Here is a 26,446-nt window from a genome sequence, read left to right on the forward strand (position 1 = left end):
CGTGACCAGCCCCTCTCAGTTCCAGAACTGGGTTCCAGGGAGAGGGAATCCAGTTGGCCAGCTTGGGTCAGGGGTCTACTCCTGGGCCCTCCAGCTGTGGCCAGGAGTGGGGGCTAGACCCTGGGCTCAAACACAGCTGCAGGGGCCCAGCTGTGTTAGGTGTGTAATCGGGGTTGAGGCAGGTCCCCCGTGTTCTAGAAGAGAATGAAGGCTCTTTCAGAAGAAGAAAGGGAGAGGGTCTGTTGCCTGGCCTGCAGGAAGGGCGTTTGGGAGGCCTGCCGAGATTTGACCTGGAGGTGGAGCCCATGGAGAACATTCTGCAGGGGCATCCGACACCCTTGTTATTTGAGTCCATTCACCACGCTTTGCCCTTGGCTCCCATGGCTTCTGTCTTCTTTCTGGACCTGGAGGCATCTCAACCCTGTCCTCCTTAGCAGCCTCACCATCTGCCTGTAATGCAGCCTGTGACTTGGGGTGATGTGACAGAGGCTCTGCCCTGGGTACTAGCAGAAGGGCTGGTAGGTACCAGGCAGTGAGGAGAACAAGGTTTTGCTTCTGCTCTTTGACATATTCCAGCATTTTTTATAGTATTTTATACCAGTAGGGAGAGGCTTTCCCAAAGAGATCAGATTCTGGGTGGTTTTTTCCTGCCTTGAGCCTAAAACTGGAACATTATTTGAGGAGCAGGGCGTCCTTCTGTCTTTTCCGATGTGGAGAGACTAGACAGACCTAGGTTGACTTTGAGCTTGAGCTCTGTGATGGGGATGTTAACACTTAGCAGCTAGGGCTGTCATGTGCACCCAGGGACAGGTCCTAATGGGCTTAGAAAAGCCATAGAAGCCCTGCAGATGGAAGGGAGTGTGGGGTTTATCCCACATCCCCGAGGAGTTTCCCTGCAGGGCACCCCCTCCCTCCCCTTGGACCGCTGTGACACCGGCTTTCAGGAGCACCCCTCTGTTCCTCTCCGTCCCCCTCCACACACCCCAACTGCCCTCTGAACTTAGCTTCACCCAAAACGAGTTACTCCTCTTGGCCGCGAATACCTTCCACTGCTGCCATGTGAAGTTTCCTCTCCGTTATGTCAGGGCATGTCTGATGGGGACAGCTTGTCTTTCTCTCCCCTCTTCTCCTCTCTTTCTCTCCTTCCTCAACCCCACTGGCACCCCGACTCCCACTGCTTTCTGGACCCACAGGGTTCTTGCCAATCTGGAGGCCAAGAGCCACAGGTGGCTCAGGTGACCAGCCCTGCCTCCAGCATTACCTCTCACCCGCACCTAGGATTACTTTGAAAGCCATGTTAATCTTGAAAGCACAATTCAGCTTAGTTGTTCTAAACTGCGTTTTAGAGTCCCCTGGGGAGACTTTTAAAATCTCAGTGCCTGGCAGCCCCCAGGCAGGTCACATCAAATTTTCTGGGGGTAGGACTCAGGCCCGGTCTTTTTTTTTTTTTTTTTTTTTTTAAGTGTCCCCCTTACCCACCCCCCTCCCCCCAGGTGATTCCAATGATCAGCCAAGGTTAAGAACCACTGCTGAGATGGTGTGAAGGCACCAATCACCAATAACTCTGGGCGGGGCCACAGGAAGTTCTTCACCCCTGTAGGTTTAAGAAGACAGGACCGAGGCTCTAGGAAGTCATTCTCCAGCTATGAGGAGGTGATTGCTCCGAGTTAGCATCTGGCTGTGTCCTGCGGGAAGAGGATGGTGCAAGCCGGGTTGTCCTCATGAAGGGAGTTCCCAGAGCCTCACTGGTAGAGGTCATTCTGCGTAGACAGGTAAGGAGGGGCTGGAAGCCAGGCACCTCTTGCCAGGTTGACTCTTGGCTGGGCTTCTCACAGGTCTTTGGCTTGGCCAAGGTCAGGGCTGCAGGCATGCAGAGCCTGCCTGGCCCAAAGGAAAGGGTTTGGGCTCTAGATTCATGGCCGTAGGAGCTGGGTGGGTTTATGAGAGCCAATGCCAGAGACCCAGAACCTGGCCCAGTTTGTCTGCAGTCTCCCAGAGAGGCAACTCTGTACGGCAGGAAGAGCCAAGGCTGACGGAGGCCTGAATGTTGGAGGTGGCGAGTAAGCCCTGGGGCTGGGTGGGGGGCCAAAGGGGGAACAGAAGGAGGAGGAGCCAGAGGCAGGGGAGACCCAGGGGGTGGATGCCTGGAGAATGTCTCTCGGCAGGTACTTCTTGTTGCCTTGTTGAAATTCTCGGCTGTATTAGAAAAACATGTCACCCTTCTGAAGAGTATGGGGGACTGAGGCCCAACCAGCAGGGGAGAGGGGTGGCAATGTGACTGTTTTGGGTAGGAGTGTGGCTTAGTCTCTGAGAACTGTAGGCAGGAAGGAGGGCTGTACCTCTGGTCACCAGAGTGGGCTCAGTGGTAGGAGGCAGGGAAGTGTGCCCCCCACATGAACTGAACAAGCCGGCAGGGGGCAAGGGGGAACGGCAAGGCGGTGCACCTGAGCTGTGCGGGTCACAGATGGAGCTTGGGGCTTGACGAGGACTGGCCTTTGTCCCCTCATCCCCTTTCTGAAGTCCCAGAGGTCAGAGGTCCTGCATAGCAACTGAGGGCCATCAAGGAGAAAGGAAGTTGCTGGAGCGCCCCTTATTCCACAGGGCCAGAGGAGACGCTAGGACGCACTTCAGGCAGCATCATACCTGTTGAGGCTTCTAATCCTCAACTCCTCCTGGGCTGGGCTCAGGGGCCAGACTGCGGAGGACCCCATGCCTGGGGTAGCTTGCTAACCAGACCACCTGTACTGGTTTCCATGGCTGCTGCAGCGAATTTCCTTAGACTTTGTTGCTTAAAAACATCACAAATTCATTCTCTTCCAGTTCTGGAGGTCAGAAATCCCCAAATCGGTTTCACCGGGCTAAAGTCAAGGTGTTGGTAGGTGGTTTGAGAAGGAGGCTTTTTCTGGAAGCTCTGTGAAAAGAATCTGTTTTCTTGTCGTCTTCAGCTTCTCAAGACCACCTGCTTTCTATGCTCATGGCCCCTTCCTTAAACCACCCCTAACTCCCGCTCCCACCGTCACATCTACACCTGACTCTGACTCTCCTGCTTCCCTCTTGTAGGGTTCCTTGTGATTGTATGGGGCTCACCTGGATAACTCAGACAGTAACCCCAGCTCAGAACCCTTAATTTAATCACATTCGCAGGCTCCTTTACCATGTAAGAATGTGCTCACAGGTTCTGGGGATTAGAATGGGACACCTTTGTGGGGTGCGGGGGCATTACTCAGTATTCCATACCATCTGTCTAACTTGTAGCTAGAATAGCGAGGGAGGCATCCCTTGCCTGAAATACCACTCTCCCCTGCCCTTTGTGTGCCAACTCCAAGTACCTTCCCTGGTCTTCCCTAAGCAGGTGGGTGCCTCTCCTAAGAGCCACAGCAGCCTGCAGATCCTTGTCTGAGGCCAGCTTTGGATTGTGGGCTCCAGGATCACAGAGTTGAGATCTACTGGGGCATCAGTGTATTCCCAGTGCATAGCACAGTGTTAGCACATAGTAGATGCTCACTGAATACTGGAGATGCTATAGTATTCTAGCATCTCTAATATTTTGGGGTTTTTTTTGTTATATTCACTAGTTTAACTTTTTAGATTCTACATATAAGTGATATATAAGATAGGTATTTGTCTTTCTCTGACATTTCATTTAGCATAATACCCATCCATGTTATTGCAAATGGCAAAATTTGATTCTTTTTGATGGCTGAGTAGTATTCTGTTGTGTGTATATTACCATATCTTTATCCATTCATCTGTCAGTGGACACTTAGGGTTCTTCCATTACTTGGCAACTGTAAATAAGTCTGCTGTAAACATTGGGGTTCATGTAATTTTTTGAATTAATGTTTTCGTTTTTTTCGGATCTATACCTAGGAGTGAATTGCTTCGTCATGTGGTAGTTGGGTTTTTAGTTTTTTGAAACACCTCCATACTGTTTTTCGTAGTGGCTGCACCCATTTACATTTCTACCAAGAGGGTAGGAGTGTTCCCTTTTCTCCACATCTTTGCCAACATTTGTTATTTGTAATTTTTTTGACAGTAGCCATTCTGACAGTTGTGAAGTGATATTTTATTGTGGTTTTAATTTGCATTTCTCTGAATAACGATGTCAAACATATTTTCATGGGCCTGTTGGCTATCTGTATGTCTCTTTGGAAAAAAGTTTCTTTAGGTCTTTTCCCCATTTTTAAAATCAGGTTCATTGTTTTTTTTTGTTTTTTGTTTTTTGTTTTTTGATTTTGAGTTGTATGAGCTGTTTATGTATTTTAGAGATTAACCCCTTATCAGTCATATCATGGGCAAATATCTTCTCCCATTCAGTAGGTTGTATTTTCCTTTTGCTGATGGTTTCTATTGCTTTGCAAAAGCTTTAAGTTTAATTAGATCCCCTTTGTTTATTTTTATTATTATTTTCATTTTTTATCTTTTTAACTTAATTTTATTATAATTCTGCAACCATCATCACAACCCAATTTTACAAAATTTCCATCCCAAACCCCAGCACATCTGCCCCCCACCCCCAACCTGTCTCCTTTGGTAACCATAACTTTTTCCAAAGTCTGCGAGATAATATCTGTTCTGCAAAGAAGTTCATTGTATCCATTTTTAAGATTCCACATGTAAGTGAGAGCATATGATTTTGGTGTCTCACTGTCTAACCGTCCATCCATGTTGCTGCAAATGCCATTATTTCTTTCCTTTTTATGGATGAGTAATATTCCATTGTATATATGTACTACATCTTCTTTATCCACTCCTTTGTCGATGGACATTTAGGCTGCTTCCATGTCTTGGCTATTCTATGAAGTGCTGCAATGAACATTGGGGTACATGTATCTTTTCAAGGCATGGTTTTTTTCTGGATTGATGCCCAGGAGCGGGATTGCTGGATCTAATGGTAATTCTATTTTTGTTTTTTTGAGGAATCTCCATATTGTTTTCCATAGTGGTTGCGCCAGTTTACATTCCCAGCAGTAGTGTAAGAGGGTTCTCTTCTCCACACCCTCTCCAGCATTTACTGTTTGTAGACTTCTTTTTTTTTTTTTTTTTTTTTTTGGTCTTTTTAGGGCTATACCCATTGGCACATGGAGATTCCCAGGCTAGGGGTCGAATTGGAGCTGTAGCTGCTGGCCTACACCACAGCCACAGCAATGTGGGATCCAAGCTGAGTCTTTGATCTACACCACAACTCACAGCAACACCAGATCCTTAACTCACTGAGCAAAGCCAGGGATCAAACCTGCATCCTCATGGATGCTAGTTAGATTGGCTTCTGCTGAGCCATGACAGGAACTCCCTGTTTGTAGACATTTTGATGATGGCCATTCTGGCTGGGGTAAGGTGGTACATTTCTCTAATAATGAGTGATGTTGAACATCTTTTCATTTGTTTTTTTTTGGCCACCTGTATGTCTTCTTTGGAGAATTGTCTGTTTAGATCTTCTGCCCATTTTTTGATGGTGTCGTTTGTTTTTTGTATATTGAGCTGCAGAAGGTGTTTATAAATTTTGGAGATTAATCCCTTGTCAATTCCTTCATTTGCAAATATTTTCTCCCATTCTGTGGGTTGTCTTTTCATTTTGTTTAGTTTTCTTTTGCTGTGCAAAAACTTGTTTAATTAGTCCCACTTGTTTATTTTTGCTTTTATTGTTGTTAATCTGGGAGGTGGATCTGAGAAGATATGCTGTGGTTTATGTCAGAGAGTGTTTGGCCTATGTTTTCCTCTAAGAGTTTTATAGTATCTGATCTTATGTTTAGGTCTTTAATCCCTTTTGAGTTTATTTTTGTGTATGATATTAGGGAGTGTTCTAATTTCATTCTATTACATATAGTTGTCCAGTTTTCCCAGCACCACTTACTGAAGGGACTGTCTTTCTCCATTGTATATTCTTGCCTCCTTTGTTGTAGATTAGTTGGCTGTAGGTGCGATTGCACCTACAGGATAGAAAGCCCAGGGTTTAATTCTGGGCTTTCTATCCTGTCCCACTGATCTATATTTCTGTCTTTGTGCCAGTATCATACTGTTTTGATGACTGTTGCTTTGTAGTATTGTCTAAAGTCAGGGAGCCTGATTCCTCCAGCTCCATTTTTCTTTCTCAAGATGGCTTTGGCTATTCTAGGTCTTTTGTGCTTCCAGACAAACTTTAAAATATTTTGTTCTAGTTCTATGAAAAATGTCCTTGGTAATTTTATAGGGATTGCATTGAATCTGTAGATTGCCTTGGGTAGAATAGTCATTTTGACAATATTGATTCTTCCAATCCAAGAGCATGGTGATGTCTTTCCATTTATTTGTGTCATCTTTGATTTCTTTCATCAGCGTCTTTTAGTTTTCAGAGTACAGGTCTTTTATCTCTTTACATAGGTTTATTCCTAGGTATTTTATTCTTTTTTTGATTCAGTGGTAAATGGGATTGCTTCCCTAATTTCTCTTTCTGATTGTTCATTGTTAGTATATAGAAATGTGGTATATATTGTTCAATGTTAGTATATATTGATTTCTCTGTACTAATTTTGTATCCTGAAATTTTATCAAATGCATTGATGAGCTCTAACAGTTTTCTGGTAGCATCTTTAGATTTTCTAGGTATAGTATCATGTCATCTGCCAACAGTGACCATTTGACTTCTTCCTTTCCAATTTAGATTCCTTTTATTTCTTTGTCTTCTCTGATTGCTGTGGCTAGGACTTCCACAACTGTGTTGAATAGTAGTGGTGAGAGCAGATATACTTGTCTTATTCCTGATCTTAGCGGGAATTCTTCCAGCTTTTCACCACTGAGAATGATGTTAGCTCTGGGTTCGTGCTATATGGCCTTTATTATGTTGAGGTAGGTTCCCTCTATGCCCACTTTCTGGAAGGATTTTATGAGAAATTGGTGTTGGATTCTGTCAAAAGCTTTATCTACATCTATTGAGATGATGATATGGTTTTTATTCTTCAGTTTGTTAATGTGGTGTATCATACTGATTTGGAGACATTGAAAATCCCTTGCATCCCTGTGATAAATCCCACTTGATCATGATGTACAATCCTTTTAATGTATTGCTGCATTTGGTTTGCTAGTAATTTCTTGAGGATTTTTGCATCTATGTTCATCAGTGATATTGGCCTGTGATTTTTTTTTTTTTTTTGTCTTTTTGCCTTTTCTAGGGCCGCTCTCATGGCATATGGAGGTTCCCAGACTAGGGGTCTAATCAGAACTGTAGAAGCCAGCCTACACCACAGCCACAGCAATGCAGGATTCAAGCTGTGTCTGCAACCTACACCACAACTTACAGCAATGCCAGATCCTTAACCCACTGAGCAAGGCCAGGGATCGAACCCACAACCTCATGGTCCCTAGTCAGATTCGTTAACCACTGAGCCGTGACAGGAACTCCTGTAATTTTTTTGTGTGTGTGTGTGGTATCTTTGTCTGGTTTTTGTACCAGGGTGATGGTGGCCTCATAGATTGAGTTTGGGAGTGTTCTTTCCTCTGCATTTTTCTTGGGAATAGTTTCAGAAGGATATAACTTCTCTAAATTTTTGATAGAATTCACTTGTGAAGCCATCTGGTCCTGGACTTTTGTTTGTTGGAAGTTTTTTTGTTTCTTTGTTTTTTTAGGGCCATGCAGATGGCATATGGACATGCCCAGGCTAGGGGTTGAGTCAGAACTGTAGCTGCTGGCCTACACCACAGCCACAGTAATGCTGGATCCAGGCTGCGTCTGTGACCTACACCATAGCTCACAGCAACACCAGATCCTTAACCCACTGAGTGAGGCCAGGGACTGAACCTGCATCCTCATGGATGCTAATTAGATGTGTTTCTGTTGTGCCATGAGGGGAACTCCTGTTGGAAGTTTTTAAATCACAGTTTCAATTTTAGTACTTGTGATTCGTCTGTTCATCTTTTCTATTTCCTCTTGGTTTAGTCTTGGAAGATTGTACTTTTCTAAGAATTTGTCCATTTATTCTGGGTTGTCCATTTTATTGGCATATAGTTGCTTGTGGTAGTCTCTTATGCTCCTTTATATTTCTGTGATGTCTTTTGTAACTTCTTTTTCATTTCTAATTTTATTGATTTGAGTCCTCCTTTTTTTCTTGATGAGTTTGGCTAAGGGTTTATCAATGTTGTTGATCTTTTCAAAGAAGAGCTTTTACTTTCATTGATTTTTTTCTATGTTTTTTTTTTTTTTGGTTTCTATTTCCTTTATTTCTGCTCTGATCTTTATGATTTCTTTGCTTATGCTAACTTTGGGTTTTGTCTGTTCTTCTCTTTCTAGTTGCTTTAGGTATCAAGTTAGGTTGTTTATTTGAGATTTTTCTTGTTTCTTGAGATAGGCTTGTATTGCTACAAACTTCCCTCTTAGAACTGCTTTTGCTGCATCTCATAGGTTTTGGAGTGTTGTGTCTTTGTTGTCATTTGCTTCTAGGTATTTTTTAATTTCCTCTTTGACTTCTTCAGTGATCCATTGGTTGTTTAGTAGCATGTTGTTGAGTCTCCACGTGTTTGTGTTTTTTGAAGTTTTTTTCTTGTTGTTGATTTCCAGTCATATAGCATTGTGGTCAGAAAAGATGCTTGATATGATTTCAATTTTCTTAAAGTTACTGAGGTTGTATCTGTAGCCCAGGATATGGTCAATCTTAGAGAATGTTCCATGTGCACTTGAGAAGAATGTGTATTCTGTTGCTTTTGGATGGAATGTCCTATAAATATCTATTAAGTCCATCTGGTTTAATGCTTCATTCAGGGCCTGTGTTTCCTTATTGATTTTCTGTCTGGTTGATCTGTCCATTGCTGTAAGTGGGGTGTTAAAGTCCCCCACTATGATTGTGTTATTGTCAATTTCTCCTTTTAAGGTTGTTAGCAGTTGCCTTATATATTGTGGTGAACCTGTGTTGGGTGCATAGATATTTAAAATTGTTATAACATCTTCTTGGATTGATCCTTTGATCATTATGTAATGTCCTTCTTTGTCCCTGAAAATATTCTTCATTTTAAAGTCTATTTTGTCTGATATGAGTATTGCTACTCCAGCTTTCTTTTGATCCCCGTTTGCATGAAATATTTTCTTCCATCCTCTCACTTTCAATTTGTACGTGTCACTAGAAGTGAAGTGGGTCTCTTGAAGACAGCATATATATGGCTCTTGTTTTTGTATCCATTCAGCCAGTCTATGTCTTTTGGTTGTGGCATTTAGTCCATTCACATTTAAGGTAATTATTGATATGTATGTTCTTATTGCCATTTTATTAATTACTTTGGATTTGTTTTTGCTGCTCTTTTTCCTTTGCTTCTTCTCTTGTTCTTTTCTGCCTATAGAAGTTCCTTTAGTATTTGTTGTAAGGCTGGTTTAGTGTTGCTGAATTCTCTCAGCTTTTGCTTATCTGAGAAGGTTTTGATTTCTCCTTCAAATCTGAACGAGAGCCTTGCTGGGTAGAATAATCTTGGTTGGAGGTTTTTTCCTTTCATCATGTTGAGTATATCATGCCATGCCCTTCTGGCCTGCAGAGTTTCTGTTGAAAAATCTGCCAATAAACTTATTGAGTTTCCCTTGTATGTTATTTGTTCCTTTTCCATAGATGCATTCAATATTTTCTCTTTGTCTTTAGTTTTATTCACTTTGATTAATATGTGTCTCAGGGTGTTCCTTCTTGGGTTTATTTTATATGGTAATCATTGCGCTTCCTGAATTTGAGTGAGTGATTCCTTCCCCATGTTAGGGAAGTTTTTGGCTATTATCTCTTCAAATATTTTCTCTGACCCTTTCTTTCTTCTCCATCTGGTACCCCTATAATATGGATGTCAATGCATTTAACATTGTCCCAGAGTTCTCTTAGACTGCCTTCATTTCTTTTCAATCTTTTCTCTTTTCTGTTCCACGTCAGTGATTGCTACTAGTCTGTCCTCCACCTTGATTATTCATTCTTCTGTATTCTGCTATTGGTTGCTTCTGTGTTTTTTTGTTTTGTTTTGTTTTTTGGTTTTGTTGTTGTTGTTGTTTTAGGGCCACACCCAAGGTATATGGCAGGTCCCAGGCTAGGGATTGAAATGGAGCTACAGCTGCCAGCCTGTGCCACAGCAACATGGAATCTGAGCCACATCTGTGACCTACACCACAACTCACAGCAATGCTGGATCCTTAATCTGCTGAGCAAGGCCAGGGATCAAACCCTCAACCTCATGTTACTAGTGGGATTTATTTCTGCTACGCCACAACAGGAACTCCTCCATTGAATTTATTTCAGTTATTTTAATTTGCACCTCTGCTTGCTTAATCCTTAAATCTTCTATTTCTTTGCTCAGTGTTTCTTGTAATTTATCAATCTTTGCCTCCAGTTTATTTTCAAGATCTTGAATTCATCTCTACTATCATTTGTCTAAAGTCTTTTTCATGGAGATTGATAATCTCCAGATCACTTAGCTGTTTTTCTGTTTGTTTTTTTTTCCCTTGTTCCCTTATCTGATTCATAATTCTCTGCCTTTTCATTGTATAGATTTTTGGTGTGGTCTCCTTTTTGCAGATGATTGTAGCCTTTCTTGCTTCTGATGCCTGCCCCTCTTGTGGCTGAAGGAGGTATGGGGGCTTGGTGTGGGCTTCCTGGTGGGAAGGACTAGTGCCTGCCCACTGGTAGGTGGAGCTGATTCTTATACGTCTGCTGGGTGGGGCTTTGTCTCTGGGTGTGATTAGAGGTGGATCTGTGCCTGGGGGTTCAGTGGGGTCTTTAGGAAGCCTCTTTGCTGATGGGTGGGGCTGTGTTCCCACCCAGTTTATTGTTTGGCCTGGGGCTTCTCAGACCTGATGGGTGGGGCCAGATTGTTCCAAAATGGCCACCTCTAGATGAGCTCATGCTGATAATTATTCCCAAGACCTTTGCCTCCAATGTACTTCCTGCACAATAAGCCAGGCCCCCCCTGTTTTCTCAGGAGATCCTCCAAGAACCACAGGCAGGTCTGACCCAGATTCCTATAAAATCTCTGCTTTTCCCTGGGACTCAGTGTACACGAAAGTCTGGGTGTGCCTTTCAAGAGTGGAGTCTCTGTTTCCCCCAGCCCTGTGGATCACCTGTGCACAAGCTCCGCTGGCCCTCAATGCCAAATGCTCTGGGGGTTCCTCCTCCCGATGTCAGATCTCCAGGTGTGGGAGCCTGACATGGGGCTCAGAACTCTCATTCCCATGGGTGAGCCTCTGCGATATAGTTACTTTCCAGTCCATGGGACGCCCACCTGGCAGTTATGGGGTTTGCATATATTGCATAATCACCTCTCCTACCTTCTCGATGTAGCCTTCTCTTTGTCTTCTGGAATAGGATTTTTTTTTTTTTTTTGGTAGTTTGCAGTCTGTTTTGTTGAAGGTTGTTCAGCAGTTGGTTTTAATGCTGTTGTTTTTATGAGAGAAGGTGCATGCCACTCCTACTGCTCCACCATCTAATCCCATCTCCCAAATGGCCAGCCCCTATGTTTATTTTTGTTTTTACTTATTTTGCCTTAGGAGAAAAAATTTAAAAATATTGCTACAATTTATGTCAAAGAGTGTTCTGCCTATGTTTTCTTCCAGCAGTTTTATGGTTTCCCATCTCACATTTAGGTCTTTAATCCATTTTGAGTTTATTCTTGTATATGATGGTGGGAAAATGTCTAATTTCATTCTTTTACATGTAGCTTTCTAGTTTTTCCAGCACCACTTACTGAAAAGACTGTCTTTTCCCCATTGTGTGTTCTTGCCTGCTTTGTTATAGATTAACTGACCATAAGTGTGTGGGTTTATCTATGGGTTCTTTATTCTGTTCCATTGATCTATGTGTCTGTTTTTGTGTCAGTAACATACTCTTTTGTTTGCTATAGCTTTGTAGTATAGTCTGAAGTCAGGGAGTGTAATACCTCAAGTTTTATTTTTCTTTCTCAAGATTTGTTTTGGCAATTCAGGGTCTTTTGTGTTTCATGAAGTCTTTTATGTCACATCTGTTCCTTTGATTATTTCGACCACAAAGAATTGTCTAGGAAAGGGCTGTTAGCTTGAATGATCTCACCCCTTTTTCCCATTCAATGCTGACAAAAACCATCTGATGAAATAAAGTTTAGTAGTTCCCATTGTGGTTCAGTAGGTTAAAAACCCTGATATATTGTCTGTGAGAATGTGGGTTCAGTCCCTGGCTTTGCTCTGTGGCTTAAGGATCTGGTGTTACTGAGTGCTGCGGCATAGGTTGCAGTTGTAGCTTGGATCCCATGTGGCTGTGGCAATGGTGTAGGCTGGCAGCTGCAGCTCCAATCCAACCCCTAGCTCAGGAACGTCCATATGCCACAGGTGCAACCATTAAAAAAAAGACAGAGTTCCTGTTGTGGCTCAGCAGTTAATGAATCTGACTAGCATCCATGAGGACACAGGTCCAATCCCTGGCCTTTCTCAGTGTGTTGAGGATCTGGCATTGACGTGAGCTATGGTGTAGGTTACAGATGTGGCTTGGATCCAATGTTGCTGTGGCTGTGGTGTAGGCCAGCAGCCACAGCTCCGATTTGACCCCTAGCCTGGGAACCGCCATATGCTGAGAGTGCAGTCCTAAAAAGCCAAAAAAGAAGAAAAAAAAATTTTTTTTTAAATATGAGGTTAGGAAATTTAGTACTGATTTAGAAATCATTCCTGGAAGTTTGATCTTGATATTACAAGTGCTAGCTATTATAAACAATCTCTCTATAAATCACTTAAAAAGCTATCGTGTTGAAAGTTACATTATGGGGAATGGGGTTGGATGGGGAGAGAACACTCCTAATATTTTACAAATGGTACTTATAGATTCAGATAAAATCTCCAGTGCCCATATTATTCCAAAATGTTAAATGTGCCCTATCTTACATGGAAATGAAAATGGAACTTCTGACAAGTTGCGTTTAGTTTTTTGACTCATGTATCTATAGTATCGATGAAGCTCCTCAGGGTGAAAATGCATACATATTTCTAAAATAATTTATAGAGTGGGGGTAAACATGTGTAACTTTACTAAGAAAATAGAATGGACTGGAGTTCCTGCTATGACACAACAGGACTGGCAGCATCTTTGGAGCACTGGGACGCAGTGGGTTTGATCCCCAGCCTGGCCCAGTCAAGACAGAGGCTCGGATCAGATCCCTGTCCCAGGAACTCCATAGGCCACAGAGTGGCAAAAAATTATAAATATAAATATGATTGAGACCAACTCTAGGTCCCTTGAGCAGCCATAATTGAATCAGGATGGCCGAGGCTTCTCTGCAGAGCCCTGTCCCAGACACCACGGGGTAAGGTGCCGGGATGGTGTGTGGGCTGGGCAAGAGGGAAGGCCAGGGTCAGCCAGCAGAGGAAGCAAGGTGGCTTCACTCTGCATCTACACCCCAAGCCTCCTGGTGGCAGAAGAGCCTCCCTAGAGCCCTGCTGGTACCCCACTCATGAGGGCACATGTCGGTGGGGCTGAGCCCAGGTGTGTGTGAGATGGGGGCTGTGCCAGGCTGGGTGTTTTGACAAAGCCTAAGGGTCCCATGGGGTGAGTGGCGGGAGGTGCAGAGTGAGGAAGAGACACTTTTGGAAAGCATGGGAACTGGGTCTTGAAGAATGAGGGGCACATGTGAATTGTGGGAAGAGGCCCTGCAGGAGTGGGGTGGGTATGGGAGGACGTGGGTCATCGAGGCCACAGGAACCTGGCAGATGGACAGGAGGAAGGAGAGGGCAAGGACCCAGGACGGTGGTGTTCCAGCTCAGAAGAGAAGCTGCCTGGCTAGAGGAGCGTGCCCTGGCCCCCAGCCTAGCACATCTGCAGGGCCCTCTGTGGGCCCAGGCCAGCTTGCACTGGGCTAGGCCGGCAAAGCCCCTGCACCCTTGGCGGGGTGCTCTCAGGCATGGGGGTGTGAACTGTGTCAGGTGCCACCGTCCGCGGCCACTGAGCCGGGGACCTTGTTGCAGGTGTAGTGAGCTGTGGGCTCCTGAGGATAAGGCAGGTGAGAGGGAGCTGACAGTGGCTTCTTCCTTCTGGGCCCGAGCTGAAGCGACTGCACTCACAGGCAGAGTTACAGAGACTGCACTAGCTGTTGGGACCCAGGGACAAGGAGCTGGGGAAGCCACCTCTGCTCTGACCCTCATGCAGAGAAGGGACCCATCTCGGGTGTCAGAGCTGACACCTGAGGCCAGTTCCTCTTTGCAACAGCATCCCCATGCCTGCTCTGATCCCGTGTCAGCATCCATGCTCCTCGTTGGGTTGGCAGGTGTCCCAGGAAGATGGCCATAGAGCGAGGGTCCCGAACACAGACTGCCTGCGTGTCAGTCACTGTCCTGGCAGGCTGGGGGTCTCAGGCAGCCACTTCACCTGCCTGCACCTGACTTCCCTCCCCTGTGAGAAGGGCTTTCACCACGCCCATCTGTGCCCCCTTGCTTATGGCTGGAGCCCCTCCCCCCATGGGTGGGTGCCCTGGCACATGTCCCTCCACCAAAGGCTGGCCTCCATGTGCACCCAGAGAGGAGACCCACGGAAGGAGGATGTGCTTCTTTGGGGATGGGCAGGGCCACCAGGAGCAGAGAGACCCAGGGTCCCTTAAGTCAAGGAGTCTCTGCAAGGACAGAGGAGAGGAATCGGATGGGAGTCTTGCCTTGAGAGTCAGGCCGCAGGAGCTGGAAAGGTTGTCTGGGATAAAACCAAGATCTCACGCTTGTATCTTCTTTGTCAGCTTGAAAACAGGCATCTGTTTGTTTTGATTAGAGAACTCATCTTCACAGAGATTCATCTCCTCTGCATTGCTGCCTCTGTCTTCCTGTCCCTCCCAACCAGCCGTTCTCCCCCCTTCTCTCTGACACACTGCTTTTGAGGCTTTTCAGCCTCTGCTCCCACCACCAATTGCTATTGAGGGGGACTTTCCAGGAGGCTTAAGCACCCTCATCTCTGACTGCAGAAGGGGCGAGGGTGCTTCTGAGCACTGAGCATTGGAGCCATGGGTGCAGCTGCCAGCAGGGGAGAGGGCTTCTGGACCCATGTGTCTGACCCTGTGACACTTCAGCAGAGGATTCCTGGTGACATGTCCATGGATCCTGGAGGGGTCAGTCTGCTGCCTCAATGACAGGCGCTGGTGAGCGGGTACTGGCTCAGTGGGCAAAGACCTTATTCTCAGGCTTCGCCATAGTCCAAGCTGGGAGTGGAGGCACCTTTCATGGGGACAAAATCCACCTCTGTAGGTCGCTGACTACCAAAGAGCAGTGTTGGAAACAGAGGTCACGGATAAGTCAAGTGCCTTATGCCTAGTATCGTGCAGGGGGAATGTTAGCATTGTCACTGTCATCAAGAGAAGAGCCGGGACAGGAGCCCAGGAGGGTGCACCATAATGTGACAGTGAGAGGGAAGGGGAGGGGTGAGTGTTCAGGTGGCGTGACTTCTGTTGTCTGCCTCTTCCGGAGGGACCTGCATCTCATCCAGTGCCCAGGAGGCTGAGGCTGGAGGGAATGATGGGCTGATGCAGGGTCTCGGTAGGGGTCCGGTTACCGCTCACCCAGAACTCCAGCTGGAGTTGCGTCCTGAGGCCCGTGCGCTCCGGTCGCAGCTGATTGCTCTTGGGGACCCATGGAGAAATGAGTGGGACCAGTGGGATCCTCTTCATCCAAGAATCTTAAACTAAGACGCTTAGAGGGGCTGCCACGGTGCTGGAAGCGGAAGGTCAGCCAGGGTATGTAGACAGAATATGGTCCTATGGGAGCATCTCCGAGTGAGCAGGGCCGGCCCCGTAGGGAGCAAGGAGGGAGCAGGCGCACAGAGAAAAGCATCACACACATGGCGGTGAGTGGTGAGTGGTTATTAAGGGCCAGGCACTGGCCTAGGCTCTTTCCACGCTGTTCTCATTTAATCATCAGGACAGTCTATAAAGCAGGCATTATTCTAGGATTATTCTTCCTTGACAGATGAGGAGACAGGCACGGAGAGGTTAGGTGACTGGGTCAAGGGCCCAGGGCTAACCAGTGGTAGAGCTGGGTCTTTGGGCTCAGGCTGGGTGCTGACTCTACCACCAAAAGTGGATGAGTGGCTGTTTTGGCCTCGGGTCTGTGCTCTGTAGTCCCCGCCCTAGGGCTCCAGGGTCCCCCCCCGCCCCCCGCCGCCCCCGTCTCTTTCCTGGAACTATCTGCATTGCATCTCTGCAACTGAAAGAGCTGGATGAAAATTCAAAGGACTTTTTGGCACAGGGTAGTTTCTGGGCAGGACTTCTTCGCCTCCAGAATGCAAGTCAGCACCACGTGGATGGTCCCACAGGTCGCTTAGGCGTGAGGCACTTGCCGACTGGGGGTTGTCATCAGCAGCTGGCAGCATGGGCTGGGGGAGATGTGTTTAGTTGGATGCTTCCCAAGCAAGGCCGAGAAATATTTGCACCGTGACGACATCTGAGTGCTCTGGTCGGGGGCTGGGGGTGTGAATGCAACAATGAGCACTCTGGTCCCAGAGAGGAGTCTGGGGGATGGCGGCTGAAATTCCATTCGTACTTGTGCTGCAGATACACATTATTAATACTGAAGCACTGTGGGCCAGAGGTCCACGTGTGACAGTGCAACCCCGAGTCTTATTCCCAAACTCCAGCCCTTCGGGCACAATGGGTTGGACACAGGGCTGGTTCCCTTCCTCTCCAGGGAGGGCTTGTGTGTGAGGGAGGGCTCTGCAGACGGGGAGCTGGAGAGCAGGAAACGCCTGCGTCCCCACTACTGCCTGACCCCCAACATTTGACCAGCTCGAGGTCAGTCAGCTCAGCCAAGCCTTCCTTAGGAATGGGAAGGCTTCCCCTCCCTTCCTGCCTCCCTCCCTCCCTCCAAATGCTTCCATTCTCGTCCTTGTACGATGAGCTCTTCTAGACCTTTCTCCTAGGCTGGCAGACCTATAACCTAAAGCAGCCTTTAATTCTCACCCCAGGGGGGCTGGGAGCCAGGGGTGAGGGTGTGTGACGAGTAATCTGATACTAATTGTTTAAACACTAAAGACTAAATGTGTTTTCTAGAAATAAAGTAGGACAGCGAAAGAGACGCTGGGCACCAGAGGCACCAAGAAGGGCCCTTCTCACTAGGACAGCAAAACTGACATCCCCGAGCATAGGGCTGGGGGTCGGGGTGGAGGCGACCAGCGTGCTGAGTGGGCAGTTCTGTCGAGGCCAAGCCCGAGTTCCGTCGATGCCTTAAGGCAGCTGTCTTCAAATTGAGTGGGTGCGGTCTTGGGGGGTAGACGGGATAATCCGCGGGGGTGCATGAAGAAAACAGGGCTTCTCTGTACATTTATGTCATCCCTTGATGCATGTTTTGTAACATCTGTAGTATGTTGCCACGTGGCATAACCTCTGGGAGGAGAGTATTGGCATGGCCTTGTCAGAGCAGGGCCTGATCTGGACCAGCCTGGATCCTCACCACACCCCCCCTCCCTTGGCGCTTTCGCCCAGTGCTGAAGATGCTGCACTGGCAGTGCCCTTGTGGCAGTCTCTCCCGTTCAGGTGGCAAGTCCGGCCCTGGGCCCTGGAGGCAGCAGGGGTCTCAAGCCCACCTGAGGGATAGGTGGCAGGCCAGGAGGAGGCCCGCTCCAGCCGGCCTTGCTTGGACCTCTCCGGGCCCCCTCCCACCTACCTCCAGGCTTTGGCCACGCCCCCAGGGTTTAGCCCCTCCCCCTCCCCTCCCCCACCTGCACGGCCCGTCCTGGCTTTTGGGACTTCTCAGGCCTCTGCCTCCTCTCCAGGGCCCTCTCCACGCTTGTCCCAGGGGAGAGATGAACACACTGCTTCACACCAGCCTGCGTTCCCTTCACGGGTCTCTTTTATTTCAGACATTTGTTTCAAACTGTCAGCAACTTGCCCAGCCCTGGGAGACTCCCTATAAGGAACGCTTCAAGTCAAAATGCATTTGTTGCCTTTCCTATTATTACCAAGCATTCACTACCAGCAGCGTTGGGCATCCCCATGTAAACCAACAGCGTTTGCTTTTTCTTGTTTACTTTTTTCCGAACAGAATTCCAGAATAAAAATAGATCTCTATCATATATATATATTTGTACACATACACACAGACATACAGCGATCCTCCCACCAGGAGGTGAAGGACCTGGTGTCCTTGCAGTGTCCCTCAGCCCGGTGTGGGAAGGCCAGGAGGCACGGGCTCCCCCTGGGAGCACCCGGGGTGTGCAGTGTGGAGCCAGGGCCGGGAGGTGGGTGCGTCTCTAACAGCCCCCCCTCCTGTCTGAGGAACAGAAGAGGCAGCCCTGGCCCGAGCTTTCCACACACCTTCAAGTGAGAAATGTACCAGATGGCGCTTGAAAACGAAAACCCAAAGTGCAGATAAAAAAGGAATTCCCTGATAGGCCCGCGGGGACTGCCTTCCTAGGGCGAATTCCAAGAGCATCATGCTGTAGGGCTGAGGGGGCCAGTAGGGAAATGACCCACCCACCAGCACCCTGGGACCCCGGTAGAGAGGGTGTCACAGACACAGAGGCCTGCTCAGAGAAGAGGGGCTGGGCTCCGGCTCCTCTTTGGGTCTCTAATCACAGTCCCCATTTGGCCGCAGGCAGGAGGGACCCAAATGGCCAGGGTCTGGCCTGGGTCACCCAAGAAAGCCGGAGGGGAAAGTGGGCTGTGGGGGGTGAGATGTGTTAAGGACAGTCCTTCAGATGGCCGGTCTCTCTATTATAACCCCCGGAGGGGTTTACACTGTACCTGTTGCCCGGAAAGGTAAGGCTAGGAGGAACGAGGTGCTGATGCAAGGTATTTAGCAAGGGCTGAGACCAGCAGCCAGGCATGTGTCCCAGGGGCCACGGCCCAGGGCAGGAGGTGGCCGGGCATGTTTCCAGAGTGGTGGGGGCAGGCAGAAATGGAAGGTTAGTTATGGCTGGAACTCAGTGGCCCTGGCCAGACACCAGAGGCCCCAAAGGCACTTGGCGACAGAGGGGAAGAGCACAGTGGGGCCCAGCTGGCCTCACTGGGCAAAGCGGGGCAAGACCAAGCAGCGCTCACTCTCTCAGACCTGCGAGAGGACCCCGAGGTCCATCCTCTTCCACCTTCCACTCCTTCAAGCCAGGAGTGCCCTGGACAGGACCTGAGGGGTAGGCTGTGAGACCAGGGCCATGGGGCTCCCCAGGGCCCAGAGGCCTGGTGGGGGCAGTGAAGTACAGCTGTGAGGCTCCCCCACCAGGGTTCTCGGGAGATAAGTCCAGTCACCACGACTCTAAGTCGCTTAGGGTTCAGGCAGACTGTCTCCCGAGGGGTCGAGGAAGGAACTCAGGGGAACCCTCATGGCCCAGCCCCAGGGCAGCTCATCGGGCTCCTCTTTGGTTGGCAGAAAGCTGAGGTTTGAGACTATAGCTTGTGCGAAGTTGGAAAATCCAGGGTCAGGGATGCTGCAGGAGAGGGACAGGTGTGGGGCTTCCAGATGGGCGCGGGGAGGTACCCAAGCCTCGGAGACCCTTACCACACACTTAGCTGATGTGGATGCGCTGCAGAGAGGTCCCCACGTTGATGTGGCCTCCCAGCTAGTTGTGTGCTCATAAAGGCCACGATGTCCGAGTTCCAAGGAACAAGGGATTTGTTTCTGATGCAAATCTGGTCCACCCAGCTCCAGATGAGCAGCTCCCAGTCCCAGCTGGGCCTGAGGAGAAGTAGGGGCGAGGTGGCGGAGGCGAGGAGAAGGAGGGCTGCAGCCAGCAGAAGTGTCCCCTAGAGCTGTATTTCCCTGAGGCCCTGCACCTCCCCTGACCCGGGCTCTAGCGGCCTGCCTGTCACCCGCCCTCCCTTCCGGCTGCTGCCACGTGGCATCAGAGTTCTCGGGGGATGATGGAGAAGGGCAGCACTGGGCTGCTGGCCTCCAGCTCGAGGGCGGTGAGGAAGCAGTCGGTGGCAGCCTCGCTCTGGCCCTGGGCCTGCAGCACCTCGCCCAGGCCCTGCCAGGCCTCGTGGCAGGTGCTCTGCCTCTCCACGGCGTCCCGCAGCACCTTCTGGGCCAGGCTCTTACGGCCCAGCCGACTCAGCATCAGCCCCTGGGGAGCAAGCACAGGGTGGGGTGAGTGAGGCTGTCCCTGGGCCGGGGGTGTCCAATGGGCTAAGAAGCAGAAGCACGTGTGGCCACGAGCCAGGGTGGGCCCGCCTCTCAGGCTTGGGGATGTCAAGTGACAGGTCGTGACCCACGTGAGTCCTGTCTGTCTGTCCCAGCCTGGCTTCCATCCAGCCCGGCCTCCTGGGTCACCTGCAGTGGGAACTCTGCCCCTCCTGGCCCCAGGGGATGGGCTTTCAACTCAGCAGACCTGGCTTTGGGTCTCCCCAGTACAGCTGCGGGACTCTGGGCACGTCACCGCTCTCTGGCCCTTGGGTTCCTCATTTGTAAATGCGAAGGACCACCGTGCCCACCTTTAGGGTTGTGACGTTTACACGACAGTACAGGCAAAGCACTTGAATGATGCCTGGCATGTGTGAACTCGAAGTCATGGGTGTGAGACCCTGAGTCCCTGTGCTGCACTGTGGCACCGCCCTTCTCCCCAAGGCACACTCGAGACCGAGGAGGGTGCACTCCAGGCTTGAGGGTGGAGGGACAGGTCCTGTGCCTACAGCAGTGGCCTGTCCTCCTGGGACTTAAAACCCAGCCCAGCCTGGCCTGGCAGGCGAGGGGTGCAGGAAGAGAGTCAGATGGCCAGAGACAGGGACGGATGGATGCTGGGTGAGGGGAGGGCCTCTGCGGAGGGGTCAGGACCACCCAGGAGGCTTGGCCCTGCTGTTTGGCTCCAACGACCCTGAGCAATAGAGGAAGTGATGGGACTGGTCCCAAAAGGGTTGGGAAGTGAAACTGGCACCCTGTTCCTTGATGTCCCCGTCCACCCACACTGAGGAGGATGTGGGGAGGTGGGGGGCCAGGGTCCTCATGTGACCTCCAGTCCCAGAAAGGTTGCTTTGCACCAACCCATCCAAGTGTGTTCCAGCCCTCAAAGGTGTCACAGAGCAGCACACAGCGCCGGGGGCCAGCCTCTCGTTCAAAGCCATGAGATAAAGCCTGAACCACACTGGCTTCCTGGACAGGCGGGGGCTGAGGAGCTGCCTTCTATGTGCCTGGAGCCCCCTCGCGGGTGCCCGCCCACGGATGGCCATGTACATTTTTAGCTGGAACATTTTCCTCCCGCCGCACTCCCCAGAGTTAGGCCCTCCGTTGCTATGGAGACCCACTGGGGAAGATGCACATGGCTGATTTCATAAAGTCCTCTGAGGGCCTGGAACACGACCAATTAGGCAAGAGTAAAAGATGGGGCTCAGGAAGCCCTAGAAAAGCCCCTCTCTCCCTCTCTGGAGGTGCCGGCTGGCTGTCTTGGTGGCCAGGGGGCCGGGCAGGGAAGGGGAGCTGTTCGAGGCAGGGCCAAGCCGTCCTCAGGGAACCGCAGGGATGGGGGCGCACAGGGGAACCAGGGGCAGGGTGGAGGCTGAGGCACAGCCCCTGGATCTGGCCAGAGAGGAGCGGTGCTGACTCAGGGCTGCCCGGGACCGGAGGGCAGTGCCCAGCCTGACCGGCAGGGCTCCAGGCCAAGCTGTTCTGCCCGCATGGCCTGGGAGCTGGACCCTGAGCAGCTCATGATGGAACAGGGCCCACAGGGAGGAGGGCAGGAAGGCGAGACGACAGGCCGCCAGACACCACAATTAAGCACCAAAAATGGAAGGTTTGAGCCCTGTGAGTGCTGCCCATGGGGGAGCAACGAGGACGGACAGAGAAGGCCAGCAGCACCTCCCAGAGCGGGGGTGGGGCCCTGTGGTTTTTACACACCAAGTTTTCTCTATTGAGCTTCCATGGGAGACTTTGTTTGAAAAGTGGGCTCTACAGCTAAAAAATGAGTTTAAAAACCCCTGATCTTGAGAAGTGTGTAGGTGTTTGGGAAGGGGCCCAGATGCATCTGCAGCCTGAACAGGGCACAGGTATGTTTGGGGTGGGACGGAGGGTTGGTTTTCCTCGCGGTGCTGAAGGTTTTGGGGAGGCTTCTCTGTGTGTCCTGTGTAGAGGGACAAAGCCCAGGGCTGCAGAGCTGGAAGACCTGGCCGGGCTGGACTCCCAGCTCTGTCTCTGACAAGGGCCGTGACCGTGGGCAAGTGGCCCATTTTCTCGGAGCCACTGTTTCCTCATCTGTAATCTGGGGCAGCGAACAGTCCTCCTTTGTAGGCTACTGTGGGGATTCTGCAAGGATGGATTTGAAACTGGGTAGCAAGGCGCAGGTTGGGGCTGACAGCAAATGGAAGTGTCCCCAAGCTGAACAGAGGGTCAGGGTGGCGGGAAGGGGGGACAAGGAGGGTGCAGAAGAGCAGATTCCTTTAGAGGGCAAGGCTCCCCCTGGGGTTGGATCACGTCCCCCCCTCCCAACCCTGGGGTGCTGACCTTAGCGCCTGAAAGGAGACACCGGGGTCAGGCTGGGGCCTGGAGGCCCAGGGCCTGTAACAGGATCTGCGGCCACCTGCCCGAGACACCAGCCTGTTCAGTTCATGTTTGGTAGCAACTCGAGCTGTTTGCTGCCTGACAACTGGGCGGGGCCCCGCCCCAGGAAGATGCGAGGTCTCACCTGCTCTGCCCCCAGCTTGGCACTGGGCCGAGGGCCCACGGTCCGGCACCCTTTTGGCACCCTGACCCCCAGCTGCCCTGAGAACAGGTCTCCAGGGAGAAGGTGGGAACCCAGAACCGGCATCTCGATTGCATCCCAATGTCCCTGCTGACCCCTCCCGACCCTGTGCTGAGAGAGGAGACCAGACCTGCTGAGTGACTTTCAGCTTCTGACACTTGACCTGGGAGATGGCACGGCTGTGCCTCCCACGCCGGGATGGGAACGACGTGCATGCTGCTCAGGGTGACGGAGCATCACGCCTATAACGGGCGCCGCTCAGGGAGGGGCAGGGCCACGGAGTTCCCAGGCCTTCCCGCCCTCATCATTCCCTCTTTCCTCCCTTCCTGGATCTCCGCGATGGCAGAGCCTCTGGCCACCGCTCCTCTACCTGGGACCCTGCTCCTCCCGAAGTCTTCCCCAAGGACGGCCCCTTCTGCCCACATGGTCACCTGAGATCGTGCTGTTACTGGGGGCTCGAGGATGCCATCCTGGACGCGCTCCCCTGAGGCTGAGGCAGGGGGCCTGGCACTACCAGCCCCACAGAACGGCAGCTCAACAGGGTCTGGGTGGCGGGATGTCCTGGATACAAAACCTGGCACACCAGCGGCCTTTACCTGTCCCTAGTGACCTCCTCGTAGGGCCACAAAGGCAGGCAACCTGAGAAGCCCCACCCCAGCTGGGGTCTGGTCTCGGGTTTGCAGGGAGACTGTGAGGGGACCGTCTTTGTTAGGAAGCCGGGTTCTCTGCAGAAGGACAGGGTGGGGTCAGGAGCGGCAGCCAGGATGGGGACGAAGGGGAGGGAGGATCCCGCCCGCCCTTTTCAGAATTGCCACTGCACCCCACCTCACCCAGTGGCTAACACTGTCCCCCCAGAGGGGTGCGGCAGCACGAAGGTCCTGGCTGGGTGAGCCACCGCCTTCTTTTGGGGCTGGGCTGCCCCTAGTGCCAGGCTGCGAGCTCCCTCCCCACCCCTACCCTCGAGTATTTATAGAAGTTATTTTGGGAATTTTCTTTCTGAGCTCCAAGCACATTCCTGGGATTCTGTAACAGCCTTTCCAGCTGCGAAGCCGGGAATCAGCTGGAGGCTGCTGGAGCCTCCTGGTCCCTGGAGCCCCCTGCTTGGGGACCGTGGCGCTGCAGGCAGGAGCCCGTGCTGCTCCAGGGAAGGCGCCCTCCCTTCACCCATCCCAGGGTGCTGGGAGGCCCCCATTCCAGCCAGTGCAGACTCCCTCCTTGCACTCCAGCTTCTCCCCAACGTGTCAGCCTCAACCTGTCCAACCCAACCAGGAAAGAGGACTCTCTCCAGGCTGAGAACCTAGCCCACACCCAGCTACTGCCCTCCCCCGGCTGGGGCAGCTCCAAGGCCACAGGCTGGTCCCATCTCCCGAGGAGGGGCGGAGGGGCACGACTCCTTCCGGACCCCAACACCCAGCTGACAGCTAGGTGGGGGTCTTCTGGGGCAGCAGAGGTGTCCGTGCTTCTCATGTGGCAGAGCTCACCCCTGTCCCTCCCTCCTCCTGGGGCCTCCATGGGTGAGATGTCGAAACTACCCGTGGGCCCCTCGGCTAAGAGTGGTGTCCGTCCCCAGAGGGTCACAGCCAGGCTCGAAGACAAGCACAGGCTTGGTGAGGGGGCGAGTCACAGCCCGGGGTGGAGCTGGGGGGGGGGGTTCCTTTGCCAGTCCCACCTCTAGGCAGGGGGCTCTGCCCCCGTGGAACATGGCTAGGCCCACAGGGCCAGGTCTGGTGGCTGTGGCGAGGCCTCTGGACTTTGGATTCTGGAAGTGAACAGCTTGTGACAGGCACCGAGAAGGGGACCCCGTAGTAGAGGCTCCTCTCTGAGCAGGAGGCAGAGCCCAAAGGGAGAAGGGTGTGCTGGCCTTTTTGGGGTTTGCACTGGCCTTCTGCACCCTCCAGACACATGAGTCTTTCCGACCCTTGATTCTGGGGCTAAATTAAGCGAACCGTGCTCACCCATGGCTCTGATCTAGTCTGTGACACCGAGAGAAAGCTTCCCATCCACGTCCGCATCCAGGTGGGTACGGATTTCAGGAGTCTACACACTGGCCTAAGGTTTGCCGAAAGCCCTGGGCCAGAGGCAGCGGGCCCCGTCTCCACCTTCACCACGTGGGGTGCGGGTCCAGGGTGTGTGCCAGGGGCTGGGCCGTGCAGGCATAAGGTGGGTTGGGAGCCCTGGCACCTCCCACCCTCACACGGCGGAGCCTCCTTCCTTCTCTTCCCCTTGGCCCTGGGGCAGGCAGTGCTGGCGAGAGGCCAGAAAACACACGAGAAAACCACAGCATCAGGAGGTCAAATGGCCAGCAAGACATTGCCCCTGAGAAGCAATATCCCTCCCTTACTGGAGGGGGTGGGGCAGGCACAGACCCCCAGGACGGGGGTGCCTGTACAAGAACTCACCCCCGCGCGCGCACGCGCGCACGCGCGCACACACACACACACACACACACACACACATGAGTGCTGGGGCCTCCTGTTCCCTCAGGCGGCCTGGACCCTCAGTCCCCTCCCTGTCACAGCTCAGGAAGCCAATGAGGCGGGAGAAGCCCAGAGCAGGTGGGGTGTCCTGGGCGCAGAGGCAGGGACCTTGCTGCCGCCTGGTCCAGCGTCCGGGAAACTCCAGAAGGCTGGACACTGAATTTCACTTCTCAGCTGCTGAGGACACCTTTCTTCCTTTCAAGACAGGAAGCAGTGGCTGAACCAGGCTAATCCAACTATGGGCCAGAGGGCAGGGCTGCTCCAGAGCCTGGCCTTCCCGGCCCCTCGGCTCCAGCAGCCCCAGGGCCCGGCCCACCCCTTTTGGAGGGTCACCTAGGAGCACGAGAGGGCAAGAGCAGGTCTCAAATCCACCCCCCCGTCCCACAACACAGACTCTGAGCCACTGGCCAGCTGCTCTTGCTCTCAGCTGAGGCCAGCCTGGCCTCTCACCGCCTATACACTTGTCCCACCCGTAGGGTGGCTGGCGCTGATGTCCTGCACCTCCATGGCCTGGCTCAGTGACAGTGAGTGTCTGGGGCTCGGCTCTGGGCTTCCCTTTCTCTCTGCAAGCCAGGAGCACCCAAACCTGGCCTGGGAGCCACACTTCAGAGCGCAAAAGGTAAAAGTAACCGCAACCACCGGGCCATTAACTCACAGAACTCTGTAACCCAAATCCTGGGTGCTGGGCATTGCAATTTCCATTTTACAGATGAGGACACGGAGCTGCTGGGGGCAGAGGGCGGGAGTGGGCGGTGAGGAACTTGGCCAAGGTTACACGGCAAGTACAGGCAAAGTGGGACTCAAGTCCAGGTCTGTGAGACTCGAAGGCTGGGCTCCAACCTCCAGGCACAGGCTGCCTCCGATACTGGGGACTTAAAACCGTCCCAGCCACCCAGCCCCAGAAGCAACCCCAAAGGCGGCTCTGAGGTCCTTGGTCCCTGTCCACCTGCCACCAAGCCTTCCGCATAAGTGGTAGCCAAAATACCCAGAGCTGACATCTTTTCACAGCTCTTGGTCCATCTGAGTCCTAAAATGACCCCTTGCGGTCACAAAGGCCTGAATTATTATCCCCATTTGACAGAAGCAAAACTGAGCCAGTGATGGGGCGTCATCTCCCAGTGTCCCCGTAACTGAGGGCTGGCAGGGCTGGTTGTCTGCCTCAGGTGTGTCGCCTCTCCTGTCTGGTCCCGCCCTCCAGAGCTGTGGCTGGAACCAGCCAGGGGAGGAGGGTGGGGGAAGCAGCTCTGTGCAGCCAGAGGTCACCTCTTTGACCTTAGAGAGCAGAGCCTTCCGCCTGGATTCCTCGAACACCTGCAAAAGGCCCAACCCAGAACCTTAGGTTTGGGTGGGGCAGAGCCCTGGGCCTCCTGGACTCAGGCCCCGCCCTGGCAG

At 51.5% G+C, this 26,446-nt stretch overlaps 1 protein-coding gene across 4 annotated transcripts in view; it reads right to left on the bottom strand.

Annotated features, from left to right (window-relative positions):
- Nucleotides 1-17,742: 17,742 nt before the first annotated feature.
- TTC7A (tetratricopeptide repeat domain 7A) overlaps nt 17,743-26,446 on the bottom strand; it is a 134,905-nt gene continuing 126,201 nt past the window's right edge. For all 4 annotated transcript variants that reach the window (XM_085019367.1, XM_021087552.2, XM_085019368.1 and 1 more), the window contains one exon: nt 17,743-19,973. In XM_085019367.1, coding sequence (XP_084875493.1) covers nt 19,752-19,973 — 222 coding nt within the window. In that variant the 3' untranslated portion in view covers nt 17,743-19,751. The remainder of the gene's footprint in view (nt 19,974-26,446) is intronic.

The sequence above is a fragment of the Sus scrofa genome, chromosome 3, assembly GCF_054392235.1.
Source record: "Sus scrofa isolate SSC_HxYL_T2T_F1_AM1 chromosome 3, Sscrofa_HxYL_maternal_Yorkshire_Landrace_v2.0, whole genome shotgun sequence".
NCBI lineage: Eukaryota > Metazoa > Chordata > Mammalia > Artiodactyla > Suidae > Sus > Sus scrofa.